Below are 22775 nucleotides of genomic sequence, written 5' to 3'. Positions count from 1 at the left end.
ATGTTCGTTTATCTGTGTGAAATGTATATATTTTGCTGCTTTTTCACACTAGATAGGTTGCACGAGAATATAGCAACATCTAAAAGAAACACAATCAATAATAAAATCAAACTTGAAGTGAAGTTGAATTTGAACAGGATCATGTAGTGGTCAGAGTGTCAGTCTAGGATCTGGGAGGCCCAGGTGCAAATTTCCACTCTACCATGAAATTCACGGGTTGATCTTGTTGGTTGCGGTGATAAAAAAAGGAGAAAGGGAGAATGATGAAGCGAGTCACTTGGCTCACCATTAGACAAGAAAGATGAAGTATAAATTAATAATAATAATAAAACAGGCCTATAAATAAAAAGGCCAATTTCAATAAAATAAGGCAATTGTCTACAAAAACATATTTCAGGGTTGATATAGTCCACCCTCCCATAAGCCTCTCCACTCCCCCTGCCCTAAACTGCAAGCTGGACCCAAGAGGCAGTGTGGTTTGCTGCCCAGAGATACAGATTAGGACCATATATGACTCTCACTTGGATTCTATTTTGTTCACTTCCATTTATAAAGTTCATCTAATCTCTCATTTCTCCATCTTCCTAGACATCTAGATGTTTTTGTGGATGCTTTAATGTTACAGCAAGGTAACGGGTTCAAAATATTTAAGCCAAGAAGCTTAAGCCGACAAAGGAATATTTTATTTATGCCAACAACGGGCAAACAGTATCAGGGGAACCACTCTAGAAAAGCAGTGTGTTCTTACTTTTATAAGTTACATCAGAATAGCAGTGAAAAAAGATACACCCCAAAATTCATCATCATCAATTAGTCATACAAAAAGGTGGAGATTTCCCTTTTTCCAAAACAATTGAACTTTCTAAGACCCTTATTGGAAGGTGGGAACACCTGATCTTTTGACCAAGATGAACTAGGACCTGCCTCTTGTTATTCTTCTTCTCAGAAAGAGAGCCTAAACATCTTTGTGTTTCTTTCTTCTGTCTCTAGGAGAAGGGCAAATTCAAGGCGTCCTGGGATTAGGAAACTGCAAGGCCTTCAAAACAGTTGAATTTTGCACATTTTTAGGATATTCTAGTACAAAGGGTATTCTGCTTAAACTACCAAGCTTGCCTAGTAACAGAAAAAGAATAGACTTTCAGGCCTGCATCTTTTCTTTGCTCAGCTGCATTATGGTTGCCAACTCCCCATTACAGAAAGAAAGTAATGGGGGCAAGAAGAAAACCTTTGCATATAACAAAGTATATCCTTTATATGCCTTCTGCGCCTACATTAAGAGACATTTTTCTTAGTATGTTGATAATAACCCTTTATTGCAGGGTTAGGAAATACAGTGTTCGGTACTGGTAACAATGTAACAAAGTGTGGTAAGACCCAGAAGCGTAATATCAGATACATATCACATGGACAGATGCTGGCAAAACTGGCTTTACATGATAATCTGAAACTTATTTGTTTATTGAGACTGTTTTTATTGAGTCACTTGTTTGTTATTGAGTCACGTATTAGTTCAAACATTACTTCTGTCCATCTCCTTGATCCATGCGTACCATATAAGGCATGGCATACCTATTATTTGGTCTGGCTATGCTTTGTGTAATGAAACTTCTGAGTACACCATTGTTACAGCACAGGAGCACTGTTAATGCCACATATGCTGGAAGCTGTGTTTTCTTCTCCCGTGCTTTTTGCTAGTACAGCTGGTTTTTGTAGTGATGCAAAGTCACTTCCTTGGCATCGATCCACCCATCTTTTATTGACTGAAAAAAAATTCCTGTTGCAATTCAGAATTCAGAAAGCAAAAACTCTGCATGGAGCACAGTAAAACCCTTTTGTGCTTTCTTTTTTAAAAAGGAGCTGATCACCCATTCTGATGGCCTTTAAATTATCAGATTGCTACCATAATAGCTTGGCGTTCTTTGTATTCAGTTAGTGTCACAGTTTTATTTTTTGTAAAAATGAGGTTTCAGTCAAGTCTTTCATGCTCTGCTTTGAAGAACACTCTAAAAAAAGATGGAAAGTGGAGGATGTGCATTCCAACCAATGTGATAGTACAATGATAACACCCAAGATAAAGTGTGATCTGGCATGAGAAACAGGCATATTCGGGGGGGGGGGGGCACCATGCCAATTAATGTATGCATACTGATGTGTCACTTCTGGATATAAAAGGCACAGGCCATTCTAGGAACTTGCAGACGTGCTTGAAGTATTGATGATTTTACTGTGCGAAATAGCAAAATCCACTTGCAAACAATTGTGAAAGTGGATTGAAAGTCATTATTCTGCATTCTGCGAAAGAGGCCAGAGTGGTGACAAAAGTTGGAGAATTGACCAGGTGTGCTTAATTTTGTTCCAATGTTGTTATTTGCATTTGTATTCCATCTTTCTCCTGTGGTGGAGTTCAAGGGGTCACCATTCTCTTGAGGACTCCAGGCACTGACTGGACTTGAGTCTGCTTAGCTTCAGCCTGGTTGTTGTACTGCATGATTTCCAACAGTGGTTCACATGGTGGGTCATTGATGGGGTTCCAGCCACGGCCACTGAGCATTGCTGCAGGGGAATGGCAATGTTTACCTTAACAGGAGGCAGTAGGTGCTGGTGACAATTTGATTATGCAAGGGCCTCAAACAATAGCAATGTTTGTGTTACCTCTGGAACAGCCCAACTTTTCTCTGATGGAGAATGTTTCAGGTGAGAATCAGAATTAATCAAGACCAATTGAAGGGTTTAATTAAAAAAAACCCTTGAACATTGTTTTTTATATGAAAACATTAAAAACAAAGAAAAGTAGTTTTATTAAGGTGACTGTCACCACATTAAAGCTGTGCCACCCTAATCAGAATCCTTTAAGCCAGAGGTGTCAAACATATTTGTTACAAGGGCTGGGTATGACATAAATGTGACTTGGTTGGGCCGGCTCCAGGTAAGGGAGTGACTACCTCAGCTGTCGAGACTACACTGGACTCATCAGCCCAGATCAACATGGAGCGGGTGGTGTTCAGCACTGGGAGGGATGACTGACTCAGCTGGCAAGCCCACAGCAGGGAGTGGTAGAGGGGTTGCCTGAACTGATGAGCCCATAGTGGGGTGGGGTAAGTGTCTAGTCTGATTGGATGTGAAGGTGGGCTCACAAACCTGATAAGACCTCTCCAGAGACCGGATCCTTCCCTCGGGCTGCATGTTTCATCTCTATACTGATCAGGTAATATTCTTAAAAGTATCACGGTTAGGTATGGTGTGGAGTCTTTTATTGTCTTAGCCTATGCATCTAACCTTCTTTTGTGTGCAAAAGGAGGAAATCCAAAATGATTTTCAAAATGTATGAGATCAATAGTTCACCAGAAAGAGAGTGTCATCCATTACTATTTTGTCATATTTATTCACTTGCTGTTTGGACAGATCTGGTTTTATTATGTCTGATTTTTACTATGCTTTACGATATTTATGACTCGCCACACTCTCAGTTGCTAAGTCATCTGTCAAGTCTGTTGTGCCACTGAGATAGCAGGCTTTATGATACAATAAAATACAGATGTAACAAACTTGTTGCATCATGTCCAACACACACCACTACAGAGAGCTGTTACTCAAAGTGTTTATATTTTGCAATTTTTTGCCTTTAGCAAAAAGTGGTTCCCTTTCATTGCATCACTCTTGGGCCCAGTGCAGATGTGACAACCATGCTCTTAAATGTTTTTCAGAAGTTAGGAGTGGGTGTCAGGTTTACACACTTTGCTGCCTTCTGTCTTCTTCTCTCTCTCCCCTGTTCAGGATAAAGATGACAGGAAATTTGTGAATTCATCTGCCATTTCCTGGACTGTCTTTGTCCTAGAATGCTCCACTTGGGTTCTAGTTCCTACCTAGTCCTGTCCCCAAGGCACTGGAACCCAAACGGAAAATTGTAGAATGATGGTCCACGAAATGGAAGATGAATTCACAAATCTCCTGTCATCTTTATCCTGAACAGGGTATAGGTTGGAACAATTTCTCCACTTCTTTTTTCAGCGTTAGACATATTTTCACATTATATATTCATGGATGCAAGTCATAGTTGACACTAAGCAATGTTTGGTCATAAATCATACTATGGATGGAAATTGCAAACCGTGGTTGCAATCAAATCTGATTTTGGTTGACCATAGTTTGTATATATAAGGCAAAGACAGTTACTAAAAAGAGAAGTAAAGGGAAGAATTGAGGTGGGAAATAGGCATGAAGGAATGAGGATCAGTAAGCTCTCAGTTTATAAAACTGGGTCACTGGGAGGACCTGATCAGGACTTGATTAAATTATATCTGTATGGTTTTACAATACAACAAGTGGGGACCCACAAAAACATGCAGAAGGATGGAGGCAGACACCAAGAATCCCACTCCTTATTGCCTGCTGTTACCATCACACCAGTCTCCATGAAATGAGTGTGGTGTGGATAAGGGGAATGTATATCTAGCTTGGATTTACTGTCTCAGCTAGAGAAGAAATTAAACTGGGAAATGTACCTTGGAAACACACAGTATTTTGGAAGTCTGCTGTTTGAGCAGCTAAAGTTGATGTACAGAGACAAAGGCCTATGAATTTGGAAGCATTTCTGCTTACTGCTTCTTGTTAGCAGAAAAACCCTAGTTTTTCTGATATTTCCTCAAAAATATCTGTCATGTTGCTTCTTTAAGGTTAACTACATCTAATAGTCATTGAAAGGCCAAGAATAGAACATACTTCCTGTTATTTGTAGTTTCAGTGTTGCATTTAAAGGCTAATACTGTACTGATGTTGTTCATAGCATCTTAGCAAGTCAGAAAATTCCTATTGTAGTAGCAGTAACTATACTAACATCTCATTTGCAATTAATAGCAGTGGTATCAGACTCCATTGTGATTCCAGTGTACAGAACACTCTGACCTTTTCCTTAGTGACTATTTCTTTTCTTTTGCAGCCTAGTTCTATGGGCCTTCTTTTCTTTTTTTTTACTTTAAATTCAGCAATAATTGTGCATTTATTCCTTTTTTCCTATTTGCCAAGTGTGCTCATAGACAGGAACCTGCTTTTGATAGTAGCAAAATTGTCTCCTGACCAGTTCATATGACCAACTAAAAGTTATCAAGGGGCATGTTTGATCAAATCCCAACTCTGTGAAGAATCACTGATCTGCAGTTGATTTAGTTGCAGTTTTTATTATTTGAGAAAAATCTTGATTATCTGAGATCAGTTAATTAGTAAATGTGCACATATTATACAAGATTATGTGAGTGCTTAATGATAAACAGAATAAAGGGCCCTGTACCTTCACATGCAATAGACATTGTATATAGTTCCCAACATGCAAATATTTTACGTTTCCCATTAGGAAACAGCTGGCAGCAGGATGGCAAAACTCCCCAAGAATGTGGAAAAGCTTCACTGAAAACTGGAAATCCCCAGTTATGCATGTGGTTCTGTTCTTTTGGCTCACAGCCATTATGCTTCACTCCTTGCTTGCTGCTTTATCAAGAAATAAATATAGTGATCTTCTGCCAGTTTTAAAGAAAAGCTAATTAGACATATGAAGCTACCTTATTCCAGGTCACACCAATGGCCCATTTAGCCCAGTATGCTATCACGGTTGAGGATCTCAAGCAGAGATCTTACTCTGTCTTGCTGTTGTGGACCAAATAGCTGGAGTTCTCGGGGTGGTCGTAAGATATTAGGGCATTAGAATAGCCCTCCTTGAGCAAATCAAGGCTCCATCATAAACCATCCTGTTTTGGGTGCTGTGTGGTTTCCGGGCTGTATGGCCGTGTTCTAGCAGCATTCTCTCCTGACATTTCGCCTGCATCTGTGGCTGGCATCTTCAGAGGATCTGATGTTGGGAAAGCAAGTGGAGTATATATATCTGTTGGAGTGTCCAGGGTGGGTGGAGAAACATAGTCTGTGAGTAACAAAGAAGGCAACCAGGTCAATAGTTGAGGGCATCTGAATAGAAGTATGAGTAACAATGAAGACTATAGCATGGGAATGTCAATGGAGATAGCAAGGTCACTGGTGGGAGCATCTGAATAGAAGTATCCCTGGCCTCTTTGGTTTCTTTTGTGTATGGTCATCGTGTGTTTGTGTGTGGAGCTGGTTAGATAACTGTCTTGACTCTAGTGCTTTTCTCAACACTGGCAGCCAAGTTCTGTTCATTTTCATAGTTTCTTCCTTCCTGTTAAAATTGTCCACGTGCTTATGGATTTCAATTGCTTCTCTGTGTAGTCTGACGTAGTGGATTTCAGAGTGGTCCAGAATTTCTGTTTTTTCAAATAATATTCTATGTCCAGGTTGGTTTATCATGTGTTCTGCTATTGCTGATTTTTCTGGCTGAAATAGTCTGCAGTGCCTTTCGTGTTCTTTGATATGTGTCTGCGCGCATAGGAACTACATAGGAACCACCAAACCACCAAAATTATTACCTGTTAAAGGTGACCAGTAGAAAAATCCTTAATGCCCTGGATTGGTGGTGAAAAGTGCCATGAAGTTGCAGCCGACCTATGATGACCCTGTATGCAGTGGTGGGATCCAAACATTTTAATAGCAGGTTCCGATGGTGGTGGGATTCAAACAGTGGCGCTGCCGCACACACGCACTTCCAGTCCCTATTGGGCAGGGAGGTTGCTTTAGTAACCCCTTCTCGGCACTCAGAAAAAATTAGTAACCACTTCTAGAGAAGTGGTGAGAACCGGTTGGATCCCACTTCTGCCTATATGGTTTTCAAGGCAAGAAACAAACAGAGGTGGTTTGCCATTGTCTGCCTCTGCATAGAAACCCTGGGCTTCCTTGATGGTCTTCCTAATACTAACTAAGGGCAGAGTTGCCCAGCTGCTGAGATCTGATGACATTGGGCTGTCCTGTGCTGTTCAGGTCAGGCCTGCCCTGGATTACACTACAGTAGAATGGGGTAAATACTGCAAAGGATAAGGCCTATTGATGATCCCATGAATTTCAGTATTGTGAATCCCCATGCTATTAGAACAGCACAAAATTTCTGACCCAGACTCAGTCCAGCAACAATGCAAACATGTATCCAGGTGGTAGTTCTCTTGGGAACATCGAATGCACATGTCTGGACATTGTACCCCCTCAGTATACTGCCTGGAGTTGCATGATGGGAAAAAAAGCAGGCTGTAACTGTGATATATAAATAAACTACTGGGGAAGTGGTTCCAGAGTGTGCTTTCCCAAATATGTAATGCTTTGCTGAGTAGAATGAATGATGCTGCTAGGCAGAAGTCTTGCATATGAGGATTGCTGCCGAATAACTGGGCAGGAGAAAAAGCAGACATTTTACTGCATAATTTTCCAGTGAAACAGGAGAACCAGCTCTGTAGTTTATAGAGATGTTGTGCAGCAATTTTTGATTCAGAATGACAGGAGGGTAAAATAAAGCAGAAACAGCTAGGAAGGCAGAAGAAATATTTTCCACATTCAGACTGAGGAAGCATATGATTTCTACCTACTTGTCAGATTAAACAGTGTGACTGAAGCAGAAAAATATATAATTCATTAAGACTTAAACTGATAGTGAGCATGTATAGCTGTAACTTTTTCAGGATTGTGTGGTAAATTCCTTTTCAGTTACAACATGCGCGCTTCAATCATGTAAGTTTCTCAAGAGAACTAATGGTTCGTCAAGGTTATGAGAGACGTAGGTTCCCATTCTGGGGCCTTGTAGATTTATGTACTCATCTCACACATAACCTTGCTTTCCTGTGCTTGTGTGTGAATGCCTCTGTTATCTAAAGACTGATTCATGCAATCCTTTCAGCCTTTTGTCAATCTGATGATTCTTCCCCCCTCGTGAGCAGATGCAACGTTAAAGCCAAGCAGCTTTTCCACTGAAAATGAAGAACAGGGTCATCTTTGACCACCAAAAGATTGCGGTGTGTATCCTGGGACTTGCACGGATGAAGGCCATATAGAATGGCAGCTGTTGTAGAAAGGGAATTGAGCAAGATGGAGTGGAAATGATCCAACCCTGCATCTTTCCTTTCCTTCTTTTAAGTTCATTTGATCTAAATATCTTGAGCTGCAGATAGGGAGCTTTTATTTCTTTAAGGAAAATATGATAGAGATACTTGTCCACTGCCAGTATGATCTTTTGTTCTCTATTCACCAGCAAGTCGGGGACGACATTATCTTTTGTTGTGGTTAAAGGTAACTTAGTTAACATATGGGCCAATCTATAGATCACGATAAGAATTATAACAAGGGCATTCCAAAATCGTGTGGAATAGAAAGTCAGTCTTTTTCTAGTCTTTGACAAAGTAATTGTCAAAGCCAATCTGAATAAGGAAAATTATGATATCTCCCCTATAAGACTGCCAAAGGCGCAGCGTTCAGACGTTCAAGCATAAATGGTCCACCGTTGGGTTTCTAATGTAAACTGGGATGCTAAAAGATGGAAGAATGCCAAAGAACTGGGTAGAGCATTCTCTTTGGGCTCATATAATTGAGCTAAAATAAGCTAGATCTTTTATATGTTTCTTAGTGGTTAATAGAGATTCACTTCTTCCAAGTCTTAATATATCATCATTTGTTAGGTCAAGGTTAAGCAGTTTCTTATCTATTTCTTGCATCCAGTGGGAATAAAGTTGATCTTTATTAAGTTCATAGAGCAGGCTGTCCTTTCTTGTTGAAAAAATGACCTTTTACCCATGTTTGAATGCTCACGGCCATGCTTTAATTTCAATAGACCCTTGGCCCGGTTCTAAAGATGCCCCAGCAACACACCTTGGGGGCCCTGAAATTCACCACAAGAACTGACAAAGAGGATGGTCTAATTTCTCATTAATGCAAATGGTCCATATAGAGGCTCCACATAGGAGCTGTGGAATAATTTTCATGTTGAATACCTGCAGTCCCCCAGGGATATATTTACCTCCTTTGGAAAAGAAAAACAAATTCAATTGCTGCTATTGAGGGCTTAATTTTATTTGTTATAAAATTGAAATGGGGGTGCCAATTAAGATTAGAGTCCAAGACCGTACCCAGGTCCTACCTCTTTATGATTCACTTTGTGATCTTTTAAATCTATTACAGCCCACCAATCAGGTGTTGTTACTGTTGAGGGCTTGACAGTTCTGGTTTTGCAATTTCAAACAGGCACCTTAACTAAAAGTTAATTTTGATCTAGCCCTTACTGGGGTGCCATACATAGCTTCTCAGTTGCAATCAACTTGGACGATGGCACTGTGCAGTCCAGCGCTATGTTTTAACAGGATTCTTGGGAGAATAAATCTAAATGTTCTTTCTTTGTGGATTATACTCATAGGCCAATTACACACAGTGAGGTTCCTGTGACTTCAAAGAGAATTGGCCGAGAAGTCTTTGTTTTTACTCATGTTCGGCTTATTACTCACTGCACCGCTGGTTTTTTGCTTGCGCGGGGAGGGGGGGGGAATGTTTCACGGGTTCCTTATCGTGCATGTGTGCTTTTATTTTTAATATAATCTTTCATTTTTGTCTTTAATCTTGTTAATAGATTGATATATCAATATATCAATAGGTCAATCTGTTAATAGATCAATTTCAATACATCAATAGATCAATCTATTGATAGATCAACATTAAAAAGGCGAACTATTAAAAAAGTCTTGAATTTGGCATCTGCACACTTTGCCCAAACACTGATTGTCTTCTATGGCAGGAAGTGGGGGAGAGGAGTAATGGTAGGGTGCAAACTGCAAAACCTCAAAAGGACAATGTGAACTGATGTTTGCTAAACTTTCCCGGTTCACAATCATCGGTCTCCCAATGTGCAATGTAAACCATCAAGACTGACAGACTTTTCCCGGAGTGATCTAGAATCACTGATAGCTTGTGTATAAATCAACAAGGCCAGTGATGTCCCAGTTTGTTGATCAAATGCATGGACAAATTGGGAGTTTGGACTAATCGACTAGTCTTATTATTTTTACATTTTTGAAGTCTTAGTATCAATTTGTCGATCTATCGATATAGTTGTTTAATTTTTTTTAATCTAAAGATATGTAGGAGCAGGGAGGCCAAAGGCAATAGAAATGATATGGCAGGACAAGAAGCAGGAAGTAGTCAGCAACAGGGAGGAGGACAAGGGGGAAGTGTGCAAAGCAGTGCGAGGGGGTAAGGGGGGGTAAGACTAGGCAGGCGGGCTGTGGGTGGAGAGAAGAGGGAAGAGGTCTAGGGCAAAGCTGTGCACACTTGCAAAACTGTCTCCCTCTGGCAGCAAAACAAAGTTAAAATCATGCTATAAGTGGATTTGCCTGCTGTGGAGAGAGAGGAAAATGGAAGCGAGGCTGGAGGAAATAATTACATACAAGAAATCTTGCCACAGCAGACGTTTGCCTCCATCACTCAACAAACACCTTGGGCGTAATTGACCACAGGGAGTTATCAAACTCTGCTTTGAGGCAAAACGTATTATCAGCATCCAGAGACTGTTGTGGACAGACCATGTGAAACAGCCTTCCCAAGAATAAAACCCAGTTTATTTGTATGCCACGAAGTCTGTGAGACAAACAAACAAGTAATCTATGTAGCTCATGGTATGAAGGCCAACATCCAGTTCTTCTGACTAGTGCATAATAGTACTCTGTGAAAAGGTGGTTTTTCTGAGACATGATAACAGAGAGTTGCCAGGGCCTCTTGAAGCATTGCTTGCTGAACTATATAATTTCACACAGATGATTAAGGAAGAACCAAAATGGGTGATTGGACTTGGGTTCTCCTTGGAACTGGACAGGGATTGGGTATCTTCTAGAATCCACAGTGTGAATCAGTGAAACCTGTCTGGCTTTTTTTACTTAGAATAATCACATGCACAGTTGACTAGGAATACATAACGTTTATATTTATATGAGTTTTATGTTTGGTTAGAAGTTTTGTGGTTGTAGATATTTAGTTTCAGCCCTTACTGTATTTTCTACACATAAGTATCATTACGTGTTTTCTGCATTTATGACCACATTTCCACCCTCATTGCTATTATTGCTTATTTGATGAACATTTATAGACCTGTTTTCTACATTGGCTTCACTTTTCTTCCACAGAGTAGCACAACACCTATATTTGGGCAATGCCCTGCATGAATTATGTGTCAGTCTTAAAATTCACACTATACCATTTTCCATGATGCTTAGGAATTCTGTGGCTGGTGTTCAGCGGCCATTTCTTTATAGAGAAAACTTTCTTTATAGAGAAAAGGTTCTTTAAATTCAGGATTTGGGGAAAATTTAGTACATGAAAATGAATTTCCAAAATGGCCTGAAAGAGCTATAATAGAAAGCTATCTTGCAGGGGAGTATCTACAGTAAATAGCACCTGAGGCAAGCAGAGAAATTGCGCCTCCCCAATTGCGTTCCCCCAACATCAGGCGGGGACAATGGAGGGAGTGCAAGAGGCAGGCACCTCCCCTCCCTCACCCACATTGCCATTCCAGAACAGGCTCAGCACATCCCAGCCCTTCCACCTGTCAAGGCCGTTCCTCTCCCAAGAAGCCCAGCAGCAGCAGCCCAAATCGCTGCAGTCCCCAGCATCCCTACAGAGCCTGCTTGCCTTCTCCCCCCTCCCCACACTTTCTTGGGGAGCAGAAGCCCCTGTGAGCAGAGGACAGGTAGCTGGTGGAATCAGAGGCCAGGAGAGGCTGCAAATCCATTGCTCCCCTTGTCTGCCATGGAAGGTGGACTGGGGGGGGGGGCTCTGCACCTGGTAGGACTGAGGTAGGAGCACCAGCGCTTACCTTAGCTCCCACAACAGGTGGCTCCACTTGGTTGCACCACACCCAGCCCGAGAGATGGAGCCCAGCCAGCAGTTCCCCACCCTGCTCACCTGACATTGGGGGAATTGCATGGCTCATGCTCACCTCCCATCTGGGGGTCTGGCTGAGGGGGGGGGTCCTGTGGCATATTCTCTCACATGGCTAGGCCGCGAGGGGGAGGTTGGGGATTTTCAGCCGCCGGTGTGGGAGGGGGCCTCATTGGCACCGGCCCCCTCCGTTCGCAGCCTGGGGGTCCACCTGGATTCGTCTCTTTCAATGGAGACCCAGGTGGCCCATACAACCCAGGTTGCGTTTTTCCACCTCCGTCAGGCCCGACGGCTGGCCCCCTTCCTCTCCCAAGCGGACCTGGCCACTGTGATCCACGCAACGGTCACCTCCAGGCTAGACTATTGTAATTCGCTCTACGCTGGCCTGCCCTTGCGCCTGATTTGGAAGTTAAAGCTGGCCCAGCATGCGGCGGCGCGTTTACTTACAGGAGGTGCCTACCGTGACCATATTCAGCCTGTACTCCGCCAGCTGCACTGGCTTCCAGTGGAATTCCGAATCATCCACAAGGTATGGGTGTTAACCTTTAAGGCCTTGCGCGGCCTGGGACCCTCGTACCTGCGGGACCGCCTTACCCCATATGTCCCTACACGGCCTCTGCGTTTAGCAGAGGCCAATTTACTGGTGGTTCCCAGCCCCTCAATGACATGGCTGGCCTCCACCCGGAACACTCTTCCTCCAGCTGTCCGGGCCCTGCGGGATCTTGGAGAGTTCCGCAGGGCCTGTAAGACCGAGTTGTTCCACCGGGCTTTTGGGGAGGCCAGCTGTTGAGGGTGAGCGCCCTCTTTGTCTTTCCCTTTTAACATCTTGGGAGCTGTAATTAGATCTACCGTTAGTTTGTTAGTTTTAAATCCTGGACGCCAAGTGGAATGCTGTAGTTTCATGTTTTAAATATGTATATTTATATTGATTATTTATTGTTATTATTGTTTCTGGAATATTATTTTGTTGTTCACCGCCCAGAGCCCTCAGGGGATGGGGCGGTATACAAATGTAATTATAAATAAAAAAAATAAAAATAAAAATGGCCTGCCTGCCCACTGTCTTGTTGGCTTGCTTGCTCACCTGGCACCCAGCACAAGGCCATACTCAGCTCCAGGCCTGACTGCCTTCCTGGCCTGCAGGGAGGAAGGGGTGGTGGCGGTGAAATGTGCCCCCCCATGTGACCCATGCGAGTGGCACCTGGAGAGAGAGCCCTCTCTCAACCCTCCCCCCCCATCCACCTCAGTCACTTGTTCACCGTGGGATCACTTGTTTCTTTAGAGTCCTCCTGATCAAGATGTCTCAATCCTGATCCCAGTGGTCCATACATTACAAACATTACAAGTGCAGCCAACTTTCTCACGGACAGCAGTATTGCTGTTCTCATTAGAAAAAGGTCAGGAATGTAATGGATTAGGGGATTTGAAGTTTCTCCTTTATCAGGAACAAGATTGGGATACATTAGTGGGAATAAAGGTGCAAGAGTGCCTGAATTTGTCGTTTTCTCCTTTGTGATGTATGTTTAGACTTCGCTTTGCTATTGTGAAAATTAGAGTCATGTGTTTTTAAGATGCTGTATGTAAGATATTACTTCATTCTGAATCATTATCAAACTGGTTTCTTAGGAACGCATAGAGAAGGAACAACATGACAAACTGCCGTTAGGAACTTCTTTTTTAAAAAAATCAGAGCTTCAATTGCTGGGGTGTTATATTGAACATTTCCCTTTTCTCTCTACCTCTTTTACCTCTAGGTGTTCCTTGCCTGCCAGAAAGTCTGAATCTTCACAAAGACCAGCAAAGGTCAAACAAGCCAGGGGAAGTCCAGATGTTCAGCCAATCAGAGTTACGGACCATTGAGCAATCTTTACTGGCAACGCGGGTGGGAAGTATTGCAGAACTCAGTAAGTATGAAACAATTGCTAACCTTTTCTTACATGATTTTTATGAGCCATTGCTTGCTTGCCACTTGACATGGAAACAGAGATCAGGAGCTCTGTGGAAGGAACTTCTTGAGCCGGAAGGAAGCCAGCTAGTTTGTAACACAAGTCTGCTGTTGAGTAACAGCTAACCATTTTACAATATAAGAAGTTAAAACTGAGTTGGCAAAGCCAGATATTGGATGTTTTGTTCTCGGACTGCTAGAATGTTATACACTAACTAGATATTAATGAGCACGCTTTTGAAATCTAGTGGGGTAGAAGCCGCTGAGAGGAGGGAAATTATGCATGGAGAAAGCATTACGAATACCTCTCCTCAGTTTCTCCAGTCAGCTGGTTTGTAACACAGTCGAACTTATGCCATTTTTAAAGTGCTTTTCATAAAACGTGTAGTCTAACCTCTGTTCCCCCACCCCACACTTCAAAACTGAGAAACTGTCAGATTTCAATCATGAATTTTTTATTTACGCATTTTTTAGTCATCAGTCCCACCCTCTCAATGGTACACATTCCCCATTGAGCCAGAGAGAAATCTTGTCTTCCTGAAGAGACAACAGCTAGGAGCTATTCTGCCTCCTTCCCAAGCGGCTTCCCTTCCATTGCAAATGAGGCAGCACCACGGATCTATACAGGGGTATTATATTAATATTGGGATAAATAATGATTTAATGTTCATGGGTGTAATGGAGGATAGAAGGGTAGATAAAAATATAGCTATATGTATAAAATAATGATCAAAGCAGCACATGCAACAATAGCCTTAGGCTGGAAAGAAAAGAAAAAATGGACAATACAGAAATGGTTGGAATATATCTGGGAACTAGTGACACTGAACATTTTCGATATGATAACAAAAAATAAACTGTGGCAAGATAAACAGAGCAAAATTTTGAAAATATGGTCAATATATGCGGACTGGATAAAAGAAGCTGGAGTCAATGAGGAGATATGGGAGAAGAGATTACAAAGAATGAACTTACTGCTTGATAAAATTATGAAGAAAATACAGGGGGGGAGGGGAAAAAGGGGAAAAAGTATTGTTTGAAAACGAATGAAGAATATTAAGATAAAATGGAATATTCAAATGATACAATAAAAAATTAAAAATTAAAAAATATATACAAGGGTATTATAATATTGACTGTTTTATTTTTAATCCTGTTCCTGATAAACCCTACCACAGAGTTTACCCTTTCTCTGCTGTGTTGACATTTTCATTGAGCTATCCACTGTGACTCCAAGGTCTCTTTGCCTCTTGTCCTCACCAAGTTCTGACCCTACTAGCATCAAGGTGGGATTTTTTTTTGTTCCAATGTGTATCACATTCCACTTACCTACACTGAATTTCATTTGCCACATTGTTGTCTGCTCACTCAATTTGTGAAGATCCTCCTGGAGCTTTTCATAGTTGACCTTGGTTTTCACCATCCTTAATCATTGGGTGTTATCTGCAAACCTTGCCATTAGACTACACATCCCAATTCCAGTCCATTTATGAACAAATTAAATATCACTCGCCCCAGTACCAACTCTTGGAAGACCCCACTGCTTGCTTGCTTGCTTGCTTCCTTCCTTTGAGAGAACTGTTGCCTCAGTTTGTCTCAGTTCTTCAGACTCTCTTCCTGAAAATGTGTATATGTCCCACATTTTCCACAGTGAACACAGATGTAAGGAATGTGTTGAACTTCTCTGCCATCTTACCATCTTCATTTACCAATCATTTTATTCCTTTCTCAACCAAAGGCCCAACTGCTTCTCTGGCTGGTTTCCTGTTCTGGAAGTACTGAAAGAAATGCTTGTTCTTTGTCCTGGTGCTTTTGAAAATATTCTTTTCAGATTCTCTTTCTGCACACCTAATTGTTAACTTACACTCCTTTTGCCAGATCCTATGCTCCTTTCTCTTCATTTCATTGGGGGAGGCCTTCTACGTTTTAAAATAATACTTTTTACTTGTATGGCTTCCTTGACTTGGGCCATTTACCAAGCAGTCATCCTTTTCCATTCTGTGTGGGCTTTAATTCCATTCTGTGTGGGCTTTAATTAGTCTGGTTTTAAATAACTTCCAAGCATCTTCTGGGGATTTTACTCCATTCCAAGCATTTTCTGGGGATATGTTTCCATTTCAGCTTCCTTCTCACTAAGTCCCCTCATTTTTGTCAAATTCCTGCTTTTGAAATCAAATATTACTATTTTAGACTTTAGGAATATTTTTCCATTGATATGAATGTTGAACTTAATGGCATTGTGGTCACTTCTTCCAGTTTGGTACTTCTCACACCAGTTAATACCCATGGATAACTGTATCGCACTGATTCCCCCCCCCCCCCATTACTTAATGTATCTGAGACACCTGATTTATCTAAATTGTCATATGAATGCTGAATTTAATGGAATTGTAGCACCATGCATGCCAGCTCCCCCATCTTAGCCAGCATGATGTAGTGGTTAAGAGCAGTGGACTCTAACCTGAAGAACCAGATTAAAACCAGATTCCCCACTCCTTCACATGAGCAGCAGACTCTAATCTGGTAGACCAAGTTTGTTTCCCCACACCCACATGAAACTTGACGGTGACTTTGATTGAGTTACAGTTTTATCAGAACTCTCTCAGCTCCACTTACCTCACAAGAAGTCTGTCGTGGGGAGAGGAAGGGAAGGAATTTGTAAGCTGCTTTCAGAGTTCTTAAAAGTAGGGGAAATGGGGTATAAAAACTAACTCTTCTTCTTCTTAGTTTGGAAGCCTCTGGCATTGACATGTAGACACCTATAATACATCTCCCCCTCCAACAATACTCACCTTGTTGGCATCTTTTGTCTCTGCAAATGGCTCTCTATTATCATCCCACTTTTGCCCCCAAGTTCTATTATGCTCTTATCAATATTAATCCAGCATTTTACACTATAATCCCTTTGAATTCAGTTGTCCTAAACTGAAGGCTCCCTAGTTCCTATTGGCTTTCCCTTATGATCTTTCCTGTTTTGAAATATAAATATATGATTTTCCTTCACACGAGCATTTGCAAGCATATGTTTGCAATATAGTAGAGAATTTTCTCCCTCCCTCCATCCCCTTCACTTTCCTATTTTTCCCTTTGTTTTTCTTCCATGAATATATTCTTCAGTTTCTGTTTGAATTACTTTGAAGCTGCCTATGCTGGGGAAACGAGGCAGTCCCTAGGAGATATTGTAGCAATGAAAGGAAAGGCCACCATTCAAGTGGAAACAAGGAAGTTAGTGTATATGCTGGCACATTTCTTTCATTTATTGCCAGACTGACAGCCAAGAAAATTACAAAAGAAAGTGGGAATTTTTTTGCTTTCTACTTGTAACATAGATTGTAAGTATTCTTATATCTATGTATGGATTTATTCCCCATAGCTGTTCATAGAACTTTACGAAACAGGTTCCCTGCTCTGGTATTCTCCATTGTTAGTAAAGAATGTCCAACCAGATATTAATTAAAAATTCAAACTAAGTACTCCCCGCTCTTTAACATTAAATATTATTATTCGTTCAAATCGATCAGTTAATTACTGTTGATAAGTACTTGAACATTTTTGGCTCTAGCTGTTGTCCTGGTACTCCACTGTCTTTTTTACAATTTCCTGTGACTAGGGAACCAGAAGGACAGAGTGGAGAGGGACATGTGATCTAACCAGCCAGAAAGGTTAGCAGATGTATTTTCAGGTAAAGCACCACTGAGGAAGACTGTTGGAAATGTTTTAAGTATTTTCGAAATCACTGTTGTGGGGCGAGAATCTCTGTCTAGCCCAGCTCAGTTACAGTTTAAAAGATGGGTGAAGAAAAGAATACCCAAGACTCAGGTTTTAAGAGAAAAAAAAATATTTTTACTGTGTAGATCCAATCTCTCTCTCTCTCTCTCTCTCTCTCTCTCTCTCTCTCTCTCTCTCTCTCTGAGAGTCACACCCAACCAAAGACCACTCTTCTTATACTTTCAAAAATGCACACGTCATGATTTCCTTACGTACATACCCTTCACCTTAAAATCAAATTTGCTAGTTTGACTTTTTAACACAAAGCTGGAATTTTCCTCTGCTCTTTGGCTTGTTTGTCCTTTCCATAAATAAGGCAATAAAACTAATTCCAGCCTTCCTGGTTTCAATCAAGTTAACCAGTTTCTAACATTCCTGAAGGGGACTATGTCCAAAGAGAAACTTCTCCAGGATAACACAATTTTACATGCATCTTATTTACTAAAAAGGTGAACATGATTGTAACAATTATTTATGATATGTGCTTTCCCTAGAATACATCCTATGCATACCTTTCATATATTTCACTATCATTTCAGAGTTCATTAAAATATAGAAAAACACATTTTAATTACCTCATCAGATTTATCTCTCCTCTAACCTTTGACATCTTCATTTCTATGTTTATTAACTTAGTCCCTCTTATCTAGCTGCCTTTAGGTCTATAAGACATGCTCTATCTCACATCTTTAGTCCTGTACCGGGATATTATACATTCCTTAGTGATATGATAAGATCTTCCCTGCTTTGTAACTTGCTGATCAGTTACTTTTACTACTGAGAGAGGGACTCCTTGATTTTCAGTTTATATAGATCCCTTATTTTTTTATATCAAATATAATATTCAAGCCTATTTTCCTGTTCCCATACTGTTGCTTGATAAAGTTTAAGTATCATGGGTTTTTAAGAATCTGCATCTTTGTTTGGCTTTTTTCAGGTTTAGAGGATTATACATTTATCACACACACACACACCGCTTTCCCCTTATCTGGGCGCTCCATTTTTCTGCCCTCCCCCTTCCCCTTGCTTTAGAATCCCAGGAAACGCTCACTCTTATGCTGAGTCACAACTCTCAGTGTTTTCCTATTAAATGAATGCTTTCTCCTATCTGCCAGAAATTTGTCAGGAAGGGTCCATTGGGTGAGGGTTAGCATTCCTAGTTCAGGGGTGTCCTTTATCCTAGTACAAGGTGTTTTTTACAATTAATATGATGAATTAAATCAAAATATACTGCAAGTCAACATGAAAGAGCCAGAATAAGAAAGCCTCATTTGCATAATTGGAGCTGCGCAGCTTAAAGGATTGATTATTAAAATGTTAATCAGTAAAGTTTCTGCAGCCCAAACACTGATTGTTGCAACTCCTTTACTAGAAAGTGGATTATTACTTACAATAAGTAATAAATATACGTAGGAGTACCCTGTGTGATTGTTTTGTACAGGGTTTCCCCAAGGGGTGCGCTGGCGCCTGCTGACACCTTTTCTGATGCCCGCCAAATGTTTTTAGGAAGTGGGCAGGATCAGGTAGAGCTTTTGCCCAGTAAGGCTTCCCAAGGACTTTTGGAGATTTGAATGGCTGTGCAGATTTTTTAAAAATGTTGCTTTGGCAGCAGCTGCCACAACTGCACAAGGAACTGCACTGTGTTACTGAAGTTAAGCTATGGCAATCATTGTGTGGCTGGCTCCGCCTCCTGCGGCAGCCATTTTGTGGTAGCCATTTTGTGGCTGCTACCACCATGCCTTTAGGAATTCCAAATGTGTCTGTCGGCTCAAAAAGGTTGGGGACCTCTGGTTTAGTGCACTGGCATCAATCTGTGCACGATTCACACTTGGATTACTGCTAGCTTTCCACTTCTATAGTTTTGCTGTAAGAGTATCAAAGATTTTTTTCCCATCAGTACCCCCACCTACTGGCTATTCTAGCATTTCACCTACCCCACCAGTATAACCTTAACTTAAATATTTCATTCCCCCCTCCCCTATGATTCAGTCAGTCTTCAGTCAGTTTTTGGATCCTGAGGATTTTTATGTAGTCAGCAAAACTGAAATAGAGAAAAGAGAATTCACCTTTGGCTGCCCTAAGACTGCCTGTATAAATGGAGAGTCAGATCCCTTGTTTTCTATTGTAATAGTTAATAATTTTGTCAGCAGAGTTGATCTTGTTTTAAAACGAATGAATGCTGGTGTGAGAAAGCTGCTGGGGCTACTTTTCTGAAGGACCACAGTTTTCTTTTTTTCTTATAATGAATCAGCCCTTTGGTTCATCAAGGTCAGTGTTATCTATTCACATCGACAGTGGCTCTCCAAGGTCTCAGACATTGGTCTTTCACATCACTTACTACCTGATACTTTCAACTGGAGGAATTGAATTTGGGACTTGCCAGGCAGATGCTGTTCCACTGAGACACAACCCCTTCTCATTTGTTTGCTATACAACTAGATCACATGGTTACCAGCAGCTTGGTTACCATGTCTTCTTCTCTCAGATTCTGGTTGATCTCTTTCTCGTTTTGTGAAATCAGGGGCTCCTAGATTGCTTCTGTTTAGCATTACAGAATGGGATTTTCTTATTTTGTATACAAATATCAGCTCATATAAACAGGATGTTAAACCTGGATTTAGAAACAAGGTGCTTGCCTGAGGATGAATGGCAGTTTCTACTATCTTTCTTGACGGGAAGTTTTCAAGCCCATTTAGGGCTATTTCCAGAATACGAATATCACTTTTGGAAACATGCACATAGTAAAGCATTACATTTGTCTGTGGACTCCCTGAAGGAATCCACATTCCTTTGTGGATGAGAAATGTTACATATTCATAAATGCTGCATGATGAAGCACTTTTGGGAATTGTGCTGCTTCAAGTTGTAAATGGGAGATTGAATTTCTATGGGATATGTTTAATTCCCTTTGTATAGGAAGCCAACATGTGTGAGAGTGGAATTTTAGCCAAGCTTCTGCTTCATTTAATTTATTTCTTGCCTTTTCCCCCAAACAGGGACCCAAAACATTTCATAACAACTACGCAAAAATTAAGTGCAATTTTACAGCAAGGAAAACAAGAGCAGGAATTGAGGAGAGGCTTCCAAATACACTGTCGTTCTTAGCTTCACTGCCCTACCTTAGGAAGTCTTTTTGCTGGCCCAAACTGTGACTTTCAGAGCAGAAGGCAAAGGGCTTTTGGCCTTGGGCTCATGCCCCCAATGACACACAGCCTTAAGAACTTGCACAGGTGAAAGACCAATCCTCAGGTTGGATGGTACAAGCTGGCAGCCATCTTCCCTCAATTTTCCTCCCATTCCTTGTAGCAGGACATAAATTGAGATAGGAAGCTGTATGCATTAGATAAATTGAGTGAACATTTAAAGATTTCCTTCTGCATAAAAGTATCTGACTATTTCTATTCCTTTGTCTTCATCAGTGTCTTGCTCAGCCAATGTCCAGTGGTTTCTCATGTGTTGTATATAGAAGTCACCTGTTTCTTGTGGGTTGCCTTCTGTGGTGGGTAATAGAGGGGTATCTTATTTTTGTGTGTACAGCTCTCCCTTTTATAAGTGTCACTTCACACATGCTACAGTATCAAGCATATCATAACAATGTTTTTCAAATATAATAATTTACTCTTTCTACTTCAGCATCTCAGTTGATATGTACTGTATCCTTGATTGGGGATCTGTTGTTGCTAGGTAACCAGTAATAAAAAATGGTTCCTGCTTTAAATTGTTTTGGTTCTAAACAACCCAGGCAAAAGATAGAAAGGGAAGGATTTAGGAATAATAACAACAAAAAGATGGGTTTAGGAATGATAACCAGGACTCTTAGGATGCAAGATGATGGCCTCCAACAGTGTAATGTTGCAGCTCAAAAGAAAAATCACTTGTCATATCACCAACAAACTGTCTAATGAATTTCAGTAAGTTTAAGTGCAAATGTCTTAAGCTAGCATTAGGTGAACGCAAACCTTACCTTAAAATGTATTAGGTTTTTTGTGTACATAATGTTGAGCATTGTACATCTCCAGTTATTTCCAAAAGTCATATTTTTAGCAACACACTTAAAGTATTATTGAAAGAGAAACCACAGCCTAATGAGGAATGTTAGCTTTTTAATAAAATAGACCTGTATCAACTAAGGGTCACCAAGCTGAACAAATCCAACCATGCCCCTCCTCTTCCTCCACCACCACCCCTGCAATTGCAGCCTGAATTTGAATGGCTTCCAGTTTTGAAGTTCTCCATGAAAAAGGCAAAAACAAAATGATTTAAGTCTTATTAAGCTTATGATGAGCTGTTGATTTGAATTCTGTTCCCAAGAGCTCGTGTTATGAGAGGAGGGAAATATTCTTGCCATTCACTTTTCTTGTACCATGCATATATTTTTTAAATCTCTCCTATGTCTCCACCACAGCCATCTTGCTTCTCCACTTAGACCTTTTTATCTTGTGTTAATCGAAAATGAAGGAATATTAAAATGTTTTTGTAAACATAACTAAGCTGTATGTGGACTTGGGTGCCCAGAACAGTAGTTGATGCCCAGAACAGTAGTTCCTCGTTGTCTTCATTATTTTCTACATTTTGCTGAAAGGTGGATGATAAAAGTTTGCTTATAAAATACTGAATGCCAGCAGGTAATCATTGTGCAGTTCAGAATATATCCATTTGAACCTGATTGTGCAAGATGACTTCGCATTGAATTTACTCCCTCCGTTTCAGTCTTGTGGGAATTGCAAAGCATTCTGATCATAATCATTTCCTGGCAGCAAGAAAAGGTGGCTGGGGGGGGGGGGGTTCAAAACAGGAAAACTTTGATTCTTTAGGAATAGTTTAAACTAAGCAAAAATGCTATGCTCTGAAATCGTGGTTTTTGACAGCCCCCACCCCCCTGCCACTGGACATCTCCTGTTCTTGGTTTTAAAATGATATTATTCAGGAGAACTGGCCTCTGCTCTTTATTTTCCTGCAAATGATTTCAGCAGCTGTCTCTCTGCCTATTAATGCCATTCTGAGGTTGTATAGAGATGCTCATTTCTTTCCAGAGCAATAGGAGAGCCTTCCACCTAAAGCTATTGGGGCTGTAGGCCTGATCCAGCAATGGTAGATTGATAAATGGACAAGTATCTTATAGGTTTACAGTCATCCAAAATCAAACAACCTGTGGGTGACTTATAGAAAAATGTCATAGTTCTACTATTGGTTGCCAGTTGGTATAATAATTGAATGCAGTGGCAACCTATTAGAGCCAGACCAACTATCCATCCATTTCCTTGTC

At 40.9% G+C, this 22775-nt stretch overlaps 1 protein-coding gene across 1 annotated transcript in view; it reads left to right on the top strand.

The window, feature by feature from the left end:
- Positions 1-22775, top strand: part of ABTB3 (ankyrin repeat and BTB domain containing 3) — a 280313-nt gene that overhangs the window by 164883 nt on the left and 92655 nt on the right. Inside the window, exon 2 of the mRNA XM_048499967.1 lies at positions 13551-13700. Within this exon, the coding sequence (XP_048355924.1) occupies positions 13551-13700 (150 nt within the window). The remainder of the gene's footprint in view (positions 1-13550; positions 13701-22775) is intronic.

Source organism: Sphaerodactylus townsendi, linkage group LG06, assembly GCF_021028975.2.
Source record: "Sphaerodactylus townsendi isolate TG3544 linkage group LG06, MPM_Stown_v2.3, whole genome shotgun sequence".
Classification (NCBI taxonomy): domain Eukaryota; kingdom Metazoa; phylum Chordata; class Lepidosauria; order Squamata; family Sphaerodactylidae; genus Sphaerodactylus; species Sphaerodactylus townsendi.
Note: the sequence above shows the minus strand (reverse complement) of the source record. Positions and strands in the feature narration are given on the sequence as shown.